The sequence below is a fragment of the Cervus elaphus genome, chromosome 11 (assembly GCF_910594005.1).
Source record: "Cervus elaphus chromosome 11, mCerEla1.1, whole genome shotgun sequence".
In the NCBI taxonomy this organism is placed as follows: Eukaryota; Metazoa; Chordata; class Mammalia; order Artiodactyla; family Cervidae; genus Cervus; species Cervus elaphus.
In genome coordinates, this window is record NC_057825.1 from 35,176,141 (window position 1) to 35,192,782 (window position 16,642).

At 37.9% G+C, this 16,642-nt stretch overlaps 1 protein-coding gene across 5 annotated transcripts in view; it reads left to right on the plus strand.

Annotated features, from left to right (window-relative positions):
• The window catches only part of CLIP4 (CAP-Gly domain containing linker protein family member 4), a 60,148-nt gene extending 44,059 nt beyond the window's left edge, over window positions 1-16,089 (plus strand). For all 5 annotated transcript variants that reach the window (XM_043917493.1, XM_043917492.1, XM_043917490.1 and 2 more), the window contains 3 exons: window positions 1,623-1,687; window positions 10,720-10,792; window positions 13,691-16,089. In XM_043917493.1, the coding sequence (XP_043773428.1) occupies window positions 1,623-1,687; window positions 10,720-10,792; window positions 13,691-14,012 (460 nt within the window). In that variant the 3' untranslated portion in view covers window positions 14,013-16,089. The remainder of the gene's footprint in view (window positions 1-1,622; window positions 1,688-10,719; window positions 10,793-13,690) is intronic.
• Window positions 16,090-16,642: the final 553 nt, after the last annotated feature.

The window sequence follows — 16,642 nt, forward strand, 5'->3', positions numbered from 1 at the left end:
TTCTTTAAGGTGATTCATTTAAAAGCAGTCCCCTCATCTTTAGACGAAGCACGGCTCTCTCTAAATGAACTGCTGTCTCCAACCAGCTGTCTTCCTGTCATCTTCTGATTGTCTCATTCATCATCATCAAATACTATTAAGTGTCTTTTAGCACTTTGTGCTGTGCTCGGCATTCTATAAGCAAATAAAACAGACATGATGCCTGATTTTGAGGAGTTTCTAATTTAAACCAGCTTGGGAGCTCTCTAACAGTCACACTGATCTTCATGAAGGGACTCCTGAGAACAGTTGTTAATCACATAGTGACCAATCACAACCTCACCTTGCATCTCTCTCCTCCCCAGACTGTTGCTGGCCTTTTTTTTTTTTCTTAAGAAAAAAAAAAAAAATTTCTATTAAAAAAATGTGCCCCTGTCCCAGAATCTTTGCACATATTACTTCCTTTGCTTGGATGGCTTTCTTCGATCACTCAACTATTGTCTAGCTAATTCCTTTTCTTCTATCAACATATATAGAAGCCAGTATTTCTTTAGAGAAATTCTGAGACTCAGTGACTAGATCTAATCTCTCTCTCTCTTTTTTTTTTTGCTCAAGTGGTTTTTATCAGCATAGTATTAATTTTCTTATTCTTAGTTCATACCATTAGATACTTCTTACTAATGAACTGATCACTTTTAGAATTAAGTTCTCAACTCTCCATCACAACTAAATTCAAGTATCTCTCTGCTTCATCAAGTCATATTCTTTGCATTCATTAGTCTCTCATTGATTGCTCTATGTTATGTATCATGTAAAGATGATGCACATGGATTGCAAGATGAACTTAAAATTAATGCAAGAGTTGCAGGATTTCTTTATGGTAACAAAGTGTGCTGGAACAAGTGATGGGTAGAATGAAGACTTTTCTGGTTTAGGTCAGTAAACAGTTGAAAGAAAATGAGACTGTTATAGGATTGGCTTTTTAAAAATAACAAATGATTTGAATATCAAAAAAATAGACCTATAAAGAATGTGTCCTTTATGATTGTGCTTAGAGTCAAATAAAACATAAAAGATGTTGGTTTTATAAGAAAAATCACATATATACACAGACTCAGCTGATGTCTTTTTTAATATAAAAATGTAATGTTTTTATAATTACAACCTAACATTTGTCATATTTAACGTAAAATAAATTTTCACCTTCTTTAGTTCCATCTTTGAAAATGAAGCTCCAAGAAAACAAAGTTGGGCCCCTATTTGAAATGAATTCACTTGAAGTTGACTTTCTCTGTACTTGCTATCCTTATATAACTTGCTATCCTTATATAACAAGGACTTCTGTTTGATTAGTGCCTGTCTCTGGTGCTAAATTGAAATTCATTTCTGGTTTATTAATAAATACTCAGCAAATGCTTGTCCAGTGAGTAAAATAAGAAATATCCATTGAATACATGTATATGTATGACTGAGTCCCTTCGCCGTTCACCTGAGACTATCACAGCATTGTCAGTTGACTATACCCCAATACAAATCAAAAAGTTAAAAAAAAAAAAAAGATATAGCTATTGTTGTGAAACCCTCAGTCAAATATGAAGACCAGCTGCTTCTAATTAGGTTTGCATTCCTTCTTTTATTCACAGAGTAACAGATTCCCTGGATACTCTTTCAGAAATTTCTTCAAATAAACAGAATCATTCTTATCCTGGTAAGATTACGATTTTGTGTTCCTAATAATTATTTCTTTTCTTTTCCTTTATTGAACTTTTTTAAATTGTAAAGTGTATGTGTATACAGAAGAATGTATGAAATACATTTGTATAGTTATGTAATCATAAAGCAATATCTATTACCCATCCTATGGCCAAAGATGATTACCTGTATGTCCTGAGTATTGCCCAGTCTCATCTGCCTCCCTTTTTCATATGCCCTGTCTCCAGGTTATGTATCTTGCATTGTATGTTAATGTTCCCTTGATTGTTTTAAATGTCTATGCATCATATATAGATGTCAGTAAATAATGTATGTTTAGTTTTGATTGTTGTTTACTGTGTTGTGTAGTGGTGATGGTAGTTTAATTGCTAAGTCGTGTCTGACTCTTTGCGACCCCATGGACTATAGCCTGCCAGCCTCCTCTGTTAATGGGATTCTCCAGGCAAGAATCCTGGAGCATGTTGCCATTCCCTTCTCCAGGGGATTTTTTCTGACCCAGGGATCGAACCCAGGTCTCCCACATTGCAGGCAGATTCTTTACCATCTGAGCCATCTGGGAAGTCATGTTATGTAACATTCCTTTAAAATATATTGTGCTTGTTTGCTAAGTCGCTTCAGTCGTGTCTGACTCATTGTGACCCTATGGACTATAGCCTGCCAGACTCCTCTGTCCATGGGGCAAGAATACTGGAGTGGGTTGCCATGCCTTCCTCCAGGGGATTGTCCCAACCCAGGGATCGAACCCACGTCTCTTATGTCTCCTGCATTGGTAGGCAGGTTCTTTACTACTAGCACCATCTGAGAAGCCCTAAAATACATTATCCATTCTATATTTGAGTTATATCGCATTTTTTACTATTCAGAAGCTACGCCATTGTACACATTTACAAAAGTTCCTCTAGGATTTCCAGGCATGGGATATCCATATCTTCAGCCTTCCTAGTGTGTCAGACTGTCCATATGGGAATGGATGAGCATCTTTGCCACTCCTCACCTCAGCAACAGTAGTCCCGTTTGATTTAGAAGTCTTTGCCCATCTGAAGGATGTAAATGGCCTCTCCTTGTGGTTTCAATTTGTGGTTTTCAGATTACAGATGAAGTTGAGCCCACTTCCATGTTTATGGACCACATACATTGCCTTTTTTATGACATACCTGTTCAGGTCTTCTGCTCATTATTTTTTTTGGGGTGGGGTTGGTTTGTTTTTATCTTTTTAATTTGTAGGTTTCTTTATATATTTTGAGCACTAATATTTTGTCCGTTTTGTTTGTTGCAAATATCTTTCCCCTTTTCTTGACTTGTCTTTTGTCCCCTTTCCCTCCCTTTTTTGATGTCTTTCGATGAGCAGAAGCTTTTAATTTTTAAGTAGTCAAAATAGCAAAGTTATGTTTTTGCTTATTTTGTGACTTGGCTTTTCATTGTCTTAATAGTGTCTGTCATAGAGCAGAAGTTCTTAATTCTAATGAAGTCCAAGTGATCAATTTTTTCTTTCATGACTTGTGCTTTTGGTTTTGTATTGAAAATGTCTTCACCAAACCCAAGGTTACCCTAATTTTCTCCTATGTTATCTTCTAGTTTCATAGTTTTGTGTCTTACATTTATATCTATGATTCATTGAGTTAATTTTTGTGAAAGGTGTAAGTCTATGTCTAGATTCTTTTTTTTTTGGATGCAAATGTTGGTTGGTCCAGCATATTTGTTGAAAAGACTATCTTTTCTCTGTTGAATTGCCTTTGCTCTTTTGTCAAAGAGCAGTTGACTGTGTTTGTGTGAGTCTATTTCTGGGCCCTTTATTCTATTCTGTTGATCTATTTGTCTTTTTCTTTGTTAATACCACATTGTCTTGATTACTGTAGCTTTACAGAAATTCTTCCAATTGTAGTAATAGACTTTGATCATCTTCCTCAATTTAGAGTTGGTTATTCTGGGCTTTTTGCCTTTCTGTGTAAACATTGCAACTGGTTTGTTGATGGCTACAAAATAATTTGCTGGTATTTTCATTGGGATTGCACTGAATGTATAGATGAAATTGTGAAGAACTGATGGCTTAACAGTATCGAATTTTCCTACCCATGAACATGGAATACTTGTTCATTTATTTAGATCTTTGATTTCTTTCATCAGTTTTATGGTTTTCCTAATATAGATTTTATATGCATTTTATTAGATTTATACCCACACGGTTCTTCCATTTTGGTGTTAATGTCAGAGGTATTGCTTTATAGTAATTCTTTTTACCTTGTATCAGCCTTCTTGTGGTTAAGTATTTGCCTAAAAACTTATTTTCTAGCCATTGCCTTAATCTTTCTATGTCCTCATGTTTTTGGAATATCTTCTGAATAGAATATAACTGGATTTTACTTAAAAAAAAAGACAATCGTTGTCTCTTAATCTGAGAGTTTTACCTATTTGCATTCATTGTATAACTAATATATTTGGGTTTATTTATGTTATTTAATTTTTCTAATACTTCAACTTTTTTGTACTTAAATGTTTTTCTCTCTTGACTTCATTCTGTTTATATTCCTACCCTCTTATTTTTCTCATTTTGTTTTCTACTTGTATAAAAGTTATGCTCTATAAATATGCTTACTAGTAATTACTGTAGATACTTTGACATACATACTTAACAAAGCCTAAAGTCAATTATTATGTTTATTCTTTTCCAAATAATAGAAAACCCTTAGAAATTGAGTTATTCTGTTTCTATTTTATTTTCCTCACAAATTTCACATTATTATACTAGTTTTTATATAATTGATGTTTATTTAATTTGCTTATACATATTTACTAATATCTTTAGTCATAAATCCTCTGAATTTCCTCTTGAAATCATTTTGTTTTTAACTCATTTGTATTCTTAAAAATTTCTTTAAGAAAAGCCTTATTGGTAGCAAATGCTCTGTTTTTAACTGTCTTTCCTAATGATAGTTTTACCAGGTAAAAGTAAAAATTGATGGAATTTTTAGTTTGAAAGCTGTTTTCCTCTGCACATTGACATTATCATTCTTCTGTTTTCTGTCTTCTGTCAGTGTTTTGAGGAGTCAGCTATGAGTCTGTCTAATCTGTACCATTGTAGGTGGTTTCAGTTCAGTTCAGTCGTTCAGTTGTGTCCGACTCTTTGTGACCCCATGGATTGCAGCACGCCAGGCTAGCCTGTGCATCACCACCTCCTGGAGCTGATCACCTGAGTCGGTGATGACATCCAACCATGTCATCCTCTGTTGTCCTCTCTTCCTCCTGTCTTCAATCTTTCCCAGCATCAGGGTCTTTTCAAATGAGTCAGGTCTTCGCATCAGGTGGCCAAAGTATTGGAGCTTCAGCTTCAGCATCAATCCTTCCAGTGAATATTCAGGACTGATTTCCTTTAGTATTGACTGGTTGGATCTCCTTGCAATCCAAGGGACTCTCAAGAGTCTTCTCCAACACCACAGTTCAAAAGAACCAATTCTTCGGTGCTCAGTTTTCTTTATAGTCCAACTCTCACATCCATACATGACTACTGGAAAAACCATAGCTTTGACTATACTGACCTTTGTTGGCAAAGTAATGTCTCTTCTTTTTAATATGCTGTCAAGGTTGATCATAGCTTTTCTTCCAAGGAGCAGCATCTTTTAATTTCATGACTGCAGTCACCATCTGCAGTGATTTTGGAGCCCAAGAAAATAAAGTCTATGTTTCTGTTGTTTCCCCATCTATTTGCCATGAAGTGATGGTAGGTGGTTTATCTTCACTTTCTGACTGCTTTTTAAGATCCTTTCTGTTTGCTTTGTCTTGTACAGTTTTACTCTGATTGTGCCTAGGTGGAGATTTCCCTTCATTTATTCTGTTTGTCATCTTGGGTCCTCCTGGATCTGGGAATTAGTATCTTTAATTTACTGTGTAAAATTCTTCTTCATATTCTGAAAATATTTCTCTCTTCGTGCTCTTTATTATCTCCTTCTGAAACTCTGATGAGTGGGATAGTCCAGTTTTTCACTTTCCCATGCCTAGCTTATAGTTCTCAGAACTTTCTTTCTCTTGACTGCATTCTGGATATTTTCAGAGTTACCTTTCTGTTTCTTTCTTCTGCTATATTTATACTACTGCCTAATTCAGCCACAAAGGTTTTTAGTTATACATTTTTCATTTGTTTTCTTTTTGTAAGTCTATGTGGTTATTACTTATTCTTTTCCTATATTTTCAAGATTTTTTCTTTTATGTTATTAAGCATTTTAAATATTGTTACCTTTTATGTTTAATACTTCAATATCTGAAATCTTTGTGAGTCTGATTCTGCCATCTGTTTCTGTTGAGCCTAACTTGTGGTACTTTCTTTCCTTGTGAGTTTTGTAATTTATTGTGAAATACTTATTTTACCTACTTAGAATTTAATATATGGGAATTCTCTGAAGCCTGGGTTGATGCCTCTCAAGAAGATTATACAGGCATATCTTGTTTTATTGTGCTTTGCTTTTTTGTGCTTCTCAGATATTATATATATGTATATATATATTTTTTACAAATAGAAGGTTTGTGGTAACCTGCCTTGAGCAAGTCTCTCAGCATCATTTTTCCAATAGCATTTTGCTTCCTTTATGTCTCTGGGTTGCATTTTAACCCAGAGACAGGGGTTAAATTTGAAATTTTAAACTCTTTTTTTAGCATTAATTTTTTTAAGTTTTAGTTTTGGCTGTGCTGGTCTTTGCTGCTACACAGGCATATCTCTAGTTGTGGCAGATGGGGGCTTCCCACTGTGGTGGCTTCTGCTGTTGTGGAGCTCAGGCCCTCGGGTGCGTGGGCTTCAGTAGTTGCAGCACATAGGCTCCCAGGCTCTAGAGCACAGGCTCAATAGTTGTGGTACATGGGCCTAGTTGCTCCGTAACATGTGGCAGCTTCCCAGACCAGGGACTAAACCCATGTTTCCTGCATTGGCAGGCTGATTCTTTACCACCAAGCCACCAGGGAAGCCCCAGACTTTTTCGTTATTATGATATTTGTTGTGGTGGATCTGCAATCAGTAATTTTTGATGTTACTGTTGTAATTTTTTTGAGGCATGGTGAACCTCATTCATATAAAATGGCAAAGATGATCAATAAATCAACAAAGGTCCACCTAGTCAAAGCTATGGTTTTCCCAGTAGTCATGAATGGATGTGAGAGTTGTACCATAAAGAAAGCTGAGCGCCAAAGAACTGATGCTTTTGAACTGTGGTGTTGGAGAAAACTCTTGAGAGTCCCTTGGACAGCAAGAAGATCCAATCAGTCCATCATAAAGGAAATCAGTCCTGAATATTCATTGGAAGGACGGATGCTGAAGCTGAAACTCCAATACTTTGGCCACCTGATGCGAAGAACTGACTCATTTGAAAAGACTCTGATGCTGGGAAAGACTGAAGGCGAGAGGAAAAGGGGACGACAGAGGATGAGGTGGTTGGATGGCATCACCAACTCATTGGACATGAGTTTGAGTAAACTCCAGGAGTTGGTGATGGACAGAGAAGTCTGGTGTGCTGCAGTCAATGGGGTCCCAAGAGTCAGATACGACTGAGCAACCGAACTGAACTGGATCGATAAATGTGTATGTTCTGACTTGCTCCACAACTGGCTGTTACTCCATCTCGTTCCCCTTCCTTGGGCCTCCCCATCCCCTGAAAACCAACGGTATTGAAAGTAGGACAACAAAGAACCCTACGATGGCCTCTGAGGATTCAAGGGAAAGGAAAAGTCTCATGTCTCCCACTTTAATTCAAAAGTTGCAAATGATTACAGTTAGTGGAGAAGGCACATCAAAAGCAGAGATAGGTCAAAAGCTGGCCTTTTGTACCAACGGTTAGCCATGTTGTGACTGCAGAGGAAAACTTCTTGAAGGAAACTAAAAGTGCTACTTCGGTAAGCACACAGATGGTAAGAAAAACAACCTTATTGCTGATGCAGAGAGAGGTTTAATGGCCTGGAGAGAAGATCAAAGCAGCCACAACATTCCCTGAAGCCAAAACCTAATCCAGAGCAAGGCCCTAACTCTTCAATTCTGTGAAGGCTGTGAGAGGTGAGGAAGCTGCAGAAGAAAAGGTTTGAAGTCAGAAGAGGTTTGTTTATGAGGTCTAAGGAAAGAAGCCATCTCCATAAGATCAAAGCATAAAGTGAAGCAGCAAGTGCTGATGTAGAAGCTGAAGCAAGTTATCCAGAAGATCTGGCTAGCTCATTAATGAAAGTGGCTCCACTAAACAGTGGGTTTTCAATGTAGACATGGGTACGTGTGTGTGCTCAGTCGTGTCCAACTCTTTGCAACCCCATGGGCTGAGGCCACCAGGCTCCTCTGTCCGTGGGATTTTTCCAGGGAAGAATACTGGAGTGGATTGCCATTTCCTCCTCCAGGGGACCTTTCCAACCCAGGGATCGAACCCATGTCTCCTGCATTGGCAGGTGGATTCTTTACCACTGAGCTACCTGGGAATCCCTCAATGTAGATGATACAGTCTTGTATTGGAGAAGATGTCATCTAGGACTTTCACAGCTAGAGAGGAGAAGTCAATGTGAGGCTTCAAAGAAGGGGTAGCCTTTAAAAAAAAAAAAGATTGATTTGGCTGCATCAGGTCTTAATTGTGGCATGTGGGCTCTTTAGTTGTGGTATGAGAACTCTTAGTTGTGGCATGTGGGATCTAGTTCCCTGACCAGGCATCAAACCAGCGCCCCCTGCATTGGCGGCTCAAAGTCTTAGCCACTGGACCATCAGGGAAGTCTAGGCTGGCTTTCCTGTTAGTAGCTAATGCAGTGGGTAACTTTGTTGAAGTCAGTGCTCATTTACCATTCTGAAAATCCTAGGGCCCTTAAGAATTATGTTAAATCTACTCTGCCTATGCTCTATAAATGGCACAATAAAGCCTGGAGGACAGCACATCTATTTATAACATGGCTTACTGAATATTTTAAGCTCACTGTTAAGGCCTACTGCTCAGAAGAAAAGATTCCTTTCAAAATATTACTGCTCATTGACAATGCACTTGGTCACCCAAGAGCTTTGATGGACATGTACAATAAAATTAATGTTGTTTTCATGCCTGCTAACACAACATCCATTCTGTAGCCTGTGAGTCAAGGAGTCATTTTGAGACTTCCAACTCTTAGTATTTAATAAATTCTTTTCATAAAGCTATGGCTACCAGAGATAGTGATTCTTCTCTTAGATCTGGGCAAAGTTCATTGAAAACCTTCTGGAAAGGATTCACCACTTTAGGTGTCATTAAAAATATTCATGATTCATGGGAGGAGGTTCACATATCAACATTAATGGAAATTTGGCAGTTGATTGCAGCCCTTATGAATGACTTTGAGGGGTGATAACTTCGGTGGAGGGAGTAACTGGAGATGTGGTAGAAATAGCAGGAGAGCCAGAAGTGGAGCCTGAAGGTGTGACTGAATTGCTGCAGCCTCATAATAAAATTTGAACAGACGAGGTATTGCTTCTTATGGATGAACAGAGAAAGTGGCTTGTGAGGGGGAATCTACTCCTGGTGAAGATACTGTGAAGATTGTTGAAATGACGATGAAGGATTTCAAACAGTACATAAACTCAGTTGATGCAGCAGCAGCAGGGTTTGAGTGGATTGACTCCAATTTTGAAAGAAGTTCTGCTGTGGTAAAATGCTATCAAACAGGTATGCTGCACAGAGAAATCATTTGTGAAAGAGTCAATCGATGTGGCAAGCTTCATTGTTGCCTTATTTTAAGAAATTGCTGTTGCCACCCCAATTTTTAGCAACCTTCACCTTGATCAGTCAACAGGCATCAACATCGAGGCCTTCCACCAGCAAAAAGATTGTGACTCACTGAAAGCTCAGATGATGGATAGCAGTTTTAGCAATAAGGTATTTTTAAATTAAGGTACATGCATTTTTTTTTTTAAGACGTCATGCTATCACACACTTAATAGACTACAGTGTAGTGTAAACCTTTATATATGCTGGGAAACCAAAAAGTCTGTGACTCACTTTGTTGTTTGCTTTATTGTGGTGGTCTGGAACCGAGCCTGCAGTAGCTCTGAGGTACTCCTGTATTTACCACTGCCAGTTGCCTACAAGGCACTGCCAACTTCAGTTTACATTCTCTGCAGTGTTGTTGCCTTTATATTACACAGATAAAATGAACTTGCCTTCTGCACGGTAGGGTTGACACAGGCTGCTTCCCTTTATGTTCATCTGAGTGGTGCTTCATTTTGTTTCTCGTTTAACTTTACACTGAGGGTGAGCTGCTCAAGACCCTCACTTTTGTCAGAACCCCATCTTGGCAGGCCCCAGGTTCTCCAAAGGGCAGTCTAGTCCTGGGGTACAGGGTGGTGGGTTGTTTGCGGGAAACTCCTCATGGTTTCTCTTTTTGGTTTTTGGCCTTTTTGGAATTGTGCCACTTGTATGAGCTCAACAGTATTTTTTTTTTAAAGATTATTGTTGTTTTAAATTATACTTGTTTCATTCAAGAGATTCATTCAGCACATCTGGTGTGCTGTAACTGCCAGAACTGGAAATCCCGTTCTTTTTAAACACATGTTTTAAAAAATTTACCTTCTGTGAAGTCGCCTTCTTCTTTTTTTAAAGAACTCTGTTATTTGGGGATGCCAAAAACCAGAAGCTCTGAAATTTATTGTTCACAATATATTTAGTAATAGTGTTTTTAAACCATTTTTATCCTATTTTTTTTAATGTGATTTATCAAGATTATAATATTTGAGAGTAAAAAGATTCAACTCTCTCAGTGTATAGTCTGATTTTGTTTGGTATTCAGGAAAGTTTACAACAAAAACTTCCAAAAGTAACATCATGATCTTGACTTATTCATGTAGTGCATGGTTTGATGAGAAAGGTAAAACAGCAGTTGTCAAGAAATCTATACTTGTGTTATACTCTACATGCACTTATTTTCTTTTCTGTCTGTTTTCAGAGAACCATTTAGTAAAATAGAAGTCTGTAGAAGAAATGATAAAAGATAACTTTTAACAAGAACTGCGAATTTGTGATTTATTTTTCCTCTTCTGACCTTGACTTTCATATTTAGGTTTTAGGAGAAGTTTCAGTACAACTTCCGCTTCTTCCCAAAAAGAGATTAACAGAAGAAATGCTTTTGCCAAGTGAGTATTAAGAAGATTTAAAAAAACATCTTTCAAGATGAATATGACAGGATTCTGTGAAGGAAGAAAAGTAGAATTTTGTATCTTTTACATTGCATGGTAGAATTTTAACACCTAGGAGAAGAGGTGTGATGAATGTGTCAGTGAGAAGAATTCTTTGTCCCTCCTTTGCAAGCTCGATTAAAAATGTGACCAATGACTAAAGGTAGTATCCTGAATATATCTTCAAAGAGACTTAGTACTATTAATAAAAGTTGGAGGAATTTACATTTTGTGTTATCTTTGAATAGGGTAGATTGATTTTGTACTCTGTTTACTTAATTAGCAAATTGACTTACTATTTTGGGGAGTCCATAAAAGAAATGTCAGACCTATTTGCATAAGGTAATCTTACTATTATTTTAAAAAATATTCCTGCTTCCTCTTGTAGAATATACTGCTCAAAAGGCCTTTATTGTTGTTTCTTTGTAGATAGAATCTCCTTCTCTTTCTCATTTGTATTTATTTCCCCTAGACCCACTTTATTCCCCCTAATAGTTAGTTATCTGAAACTTTCAGAAACTTCAAGAAATTTTTTTGAGGAATATGAGGCTCTTCTAGACTGATTGGGTTAAGAAGTTTTTTATTTTTTTCAATTTTAAATTCTTCCAGTTAATCTATGAACCATGCCCTGGGGGGAAAACATCTAGCTGAGTTAGGGACATGCACTAGTCATGGGGTCCTCAAAGCCACCTGGAATTACAGCCCATGCATTAGAACTTAACAAACAGATGAGCATCAGTCAGCTAGTTTATGTAATCAGCTGGTCTGAAGTTGCTGGGAAGCCTCACAAAGATCTGAGATTTCACGTGAGAACTCTGATGGGGGCTGAGACACTATCAGGTACTATTTAGCAGAGTTGGGTGGGTTTGGTTTTGTTTCTCCCCCTTCCTCAAAACCTTTACCAATTGTGAGATTTTGAAATTGGTCTCCTCACTTGACTAGCTGAAAGAGTTTAAGGGCAATAACTTTATGCTCCAGTTTGTTGAAGATATTCAAGAGTTCTTAGGCAGAATGGAAGAAATTACTAAGAAGAGACAACCAGGATATAAAGGATTTTGAAGGGGGAAAGGTATCAAAATCAGTATCAAGATGTTGGTGAGTGGAAGAGCATGATACAGAGAAACCAGGGGAGGAGAGAGGAATCTGAACCGTGGGGATGATACAGCAGGTATGGATATGTACAAGATGATGTATTGACATGAGAAGAAAATATCAACACTTTTGTTGGTTTTCCTTGAAAATAAAAATAAAGGAAGCTTTACTCATCCTTCTACAGATTGACACTAGTACCTGTTTTTTTTAAAAAAGCATACTCTTATTGAGGAAATATAATCAATTTAAAATGTAAATTTTGCCATATTATTATCTTTCAACATTTTCTCAATTATTAATACTCATTGCGATTGTGAGCAAGAGCCTGGCCTTTGTCCTTGGATAGCTTGGATCTGAATACCAGCACTCCTCTTTGCCACCTCTCTGACCTTATGCAAATAGTTTAACTCTTTTAATTCCTCACTGGTTTGGGTGAGGTTGGATGAGATAATGTATGTGTTTGGCACACAGTAAGTGCTTAGGAAGTGGTAGATACTGTCACGTGAAATTCAGAGTAATTTCATCAGGTTGCCAAAAATATCACTTTGGGGAGGATGTGTATAGATATATATATATATATACACACACACACATGTATTATGTATTCCTTTGTTAACTTTATCATTATATTTGGACATTCAATGTGGTAAATAATCTTTTTTTCCCATTGCATTTTAAAACTTGGATTTATCAGATGTGGCATAGGACAGGCTTTTTACCTCAGTTTTCCTACCCAGAAAATTAGAGTGCTCTTCCTTTCTCCAGCGTTAATAGGTAGAAGTATGTAGAAATGAGACACGATATGTGATAATGTATTTAAAAATACAGTGAGTGAAATAAAATGGAAAACAAGCAGGACCCAGATTCTGCTCACAATCAGGCTTGTGCAGTTTTGGTAACAGGTTCTTTGTAATCTCTGCTGTGTGGCCAGGATGAGGGTTTCTCTTTGTGGAGAGATGGTGAGGATGGTGGGTGGATGGCTTCATGGTGGTGCTTTCTGGATGACTGTTTTGGGAGGTCTCAGGTTATAGAGCAACAAGATCCTGGTCATATTTCTATTTGGGGCAGGTTTCAGGATTAGCTACTTGCAGGGACAGTGGAAGAAGCTCTGGGCGGTGCTGGCACAAGGCCTTGCCTGGGCTGCGTGTGTGGGCGCTCAGTAGTTGTGTCATCACGTCGTGTGGGTGGTGGGTGCTTGGAGGCAGTACCTTGTAAGTAATGTTTTGTTGTAGAGGAAAGGAGAGGAATCCTGTTCTAGGCAGCTAAGATCCTTCCTGATGTTAGTGACAAGGGGGAGTAGCGAACCCTAAAATGTAACTGGAGTTCCTTCATAGAAGGGGTGTGTGTGTGTGTGTGTGTGTGTGTGTGTGTGTGGTTTCCAAAGTTGTGGATTAAGTTTTTAAAAATGGTTTTCATGTAAAGAAATATTTGAAAGGTGAACAAAAGGTAATTTTAATTTACCACGGCCAAATACCAGGTTTCATTCTTTTTGCTTCATTAAATAGGTATAAAATGTGTGTGCACATACATAAATTGCTAGTGAAATCTTAAATCCAGATGAGGGTAGCATTAAAATAGCCCAAAGAGAAAAACTTTAAGCAAAAGTATATCCTAATGTTGCTACATAGAATAGGAAAAATCAAGTTGTGAATGCCGAGCGTGCTGTTTCGTGAATGACTTGTGAACCTGGCCATGGAAGTGAGCATGGCGCACGGCGTCCTGCGGCTTCATGCTGAAGCGTTTCCCTCGGTCCCCCGTGCACAGGTCGAAGCCCACCCTGCACCGCAGCTGGAGCAGCAGCATGACGGCCGGCGGCCTGGAGGGTAGCGTGAAGCTGCACGAGGGCTCCCAGGTCCTCCTCACCAGCTCCAACGAGATGGCCACCGTGAGGTACGTGGGCCCCACTGACTTCGCCTCAGGGATCTGGCTGGGCCTGGAGCTTCGAAGCCCCAAAGGAAAGAATGACGGGGCAGTGGGAGACAAACGCTACTTCACCTGCAAGCCCAACCACGGGGTCCTTGTGAGGCCCAGCAGAGTGACCTACCGGGGAATAAACGGGTCCAAGCTGGTGGATGAGAATTGTTGAGTTAGGCTTCTACAGTATTATAATAAATGAGCTTATACACACACACGCACAATATAAAAAGTCCATGATGAATGGTTTACTTCACTTAGCCATTATTTAAAATTTGAAAATACAACTATCTTCATATAGACCATTATAACAATTCAGAGACCCCTTTAAAAAGCTCGAAATATGAACTGTAGGAATATGAACTGTAGGTCTCTTAAAACAATGTAAAAATAAGACTTTTTTTTTTTTTTAAAGCTTTTAAAGCTTTAGACCCAAGAAAATTCTTAAACTTGGGAAAAATGTGCCATGAGGTGACTTACTGATGTTGCTTACTGTGTCTTACTTTTGCACAGAATAGTGGATTTTCCATATACCATCATTGTGAAGGTTTTCACTAGCTTTGGTTAATGTTAAGACGTTCACATGACCTTGTCTGGAGTTTTTCTTTCTTTCTGTACCACTGAGGACAAGGCGAGAGTAGTAGCTGGATAACCTGCGTGTTTCTTGTCTTTGGGTTTAGTTATTTGCCCTCCTGGGAATGTCCCACCTACAGATACTTCAGAGCTGTGGGGGTGGATGGGCCCCGGGGGCTCTGGAGCTTAACCTCTCCTGCTGCGGGGTTCTGAAGCTGCTCTTCCTCACCTGGGTCATGAGCTAGCTGGTTACCAGACCCTCCAGCTAGGATGTAGGTCTCCTTATCTGTGGCCTGGGCTCTTTCTGCTGCCCAGCGTGTCATCTCAGATCTTTCTTTTGTGTTGGTGACTGCCTCATCTGGAGGAGCTTAAAAATCCCATAATGAGGTTCATGAATTCAAGTCACAATTGGAACTATTTGCACATATTTAACTTCCTTATTAGACATATCTATAAAACACACACATGCGAAGCACTTTGAAAATAAAACATGATGCACTTTCCTCTTTGTGGAGAATTTGCCATCATTTCCTCTGGGGATGAAAAATATTAAAAAAAAAGTATATTTAAGACAAGAGAGCAAATTAAGATATGTTAAGAAGAATGTAGTAGCTATTCATTTAAATGGTTATGGTTTTTGGTGTTTTGTTTTATTATTCATAAGATTGGTGTTGCCTTTGCTGTTGCTGCTGGTTTCATGTTTTCGATTGTTGCAGAATTCAGCCTGTTATAAAGCTGCAGAACTATATCATGTTTTTATTTTTCTTTTGAGTACATGTTAACAAAGCTTCATAATAGAGTGATGTAATAATGCAAAACTTTTGTGTTGTGGATATGTATTGAAGTTTGTCCTATATGTACAAAGATTTATCTTTTATCATAGATATTCAGACTCTAAACTACCACAGAAATATCAGAACAGTTTGCTTTATAAGATAAAAAGCATCCTTCAAAATGGAGCTTGCTTTGTGCTTTAGAAAGAATACGTTGAACTATTTTGCAATATACTGTTTAAAATCTAAAGTCTGTTGCTTTGCTGCCTTTTTAAAAAAAGTATGAAATTTCAAATATTGCTAGAGCTATTTTCCTGAAATACATTTGCAAAGTAAGGCTGCTTTATAATCAAGGAATATTTTTGATTGAAGAAAGTGACTGTACTATGATTCAAAAGTAAACTTATTTTATTATATAGTTTATTTCTTAAAAACTCTATTTGTATCTTACCATGAAATCCATGACTACACTGAACTTGGGTGTCCATAATTCTTCCTGTTAAATGCAAAACCCTATAAGTTAGTAACAGTAATGTCAACACTGAATTTATTTTGAGGTTAGAGAACCAATTGTTCTCATATTTAGATTAGGATTATTAAATCCATGTTATGTGTATGTTTACATATACTATACATAAAAATTAGGTGTTTTCATTTGTGTTTTGCTTCTGTCATTCAAAGTCCACATCTTGCGTGTTAATAAAAAGGGACGCTGTTTGGTTTGGAGTGGCATGTTGTCACTGACCCTGCCTGCACCTCTCCTTTTCTCGGTACTCACAGTACATATGCTTTGTGTTTAACCTTTTTCCTCTTACAGTAATGACTTGAATTTGTCCTATACCTATTGAGAGTCTTAAAAAGTGCCATGCTTCTACTCAGCAAATAAAGTTATGTTTTTAGCTACTTTCTTATTACTTTGTTTTGATGGACAGAGAGTCATTTAAGAAAATAATATATTTCTGTGGTTTTCTAAAATAGCTTAATTACCTTTTATACCAGTGGGATTTCATTTATTTAGAGTAGGATAGAAAACTTTGAGTTTATAGATTTAAAATTATATGTTAATAAGTGTCTACCTCCTACTGAAAGGCTTTTGTTTCTATATTTTAAGGTAATTTGGTGGTAGTATGTTTACGTGCTTTAAACGTGTTCAGATACAGACATTTGCAGAGTCTGAGCTGACACTAACCACGGTGAATCCCTCGCACCGTCCTCTCCTGAGCTTCTTAGCCCTCTCATGTGTTATTATTCTCCTTGGCATTTACCACCCTTGGTTATACTCAACTTTGTGCTCATTGAGGGGTGGGTTCTAACTGTTTTGTTCATCGCTTCATCCCTAGCATTTGGAATAATACCTGGTACCTAGTACATGCTCAGGAAGGGCTGTTGACTGAGCAGAGGCGGTGGAGACCATCGCTGGTTTACAGTAGAGGTGCTGTCTCGCCAGCTTCAGCCA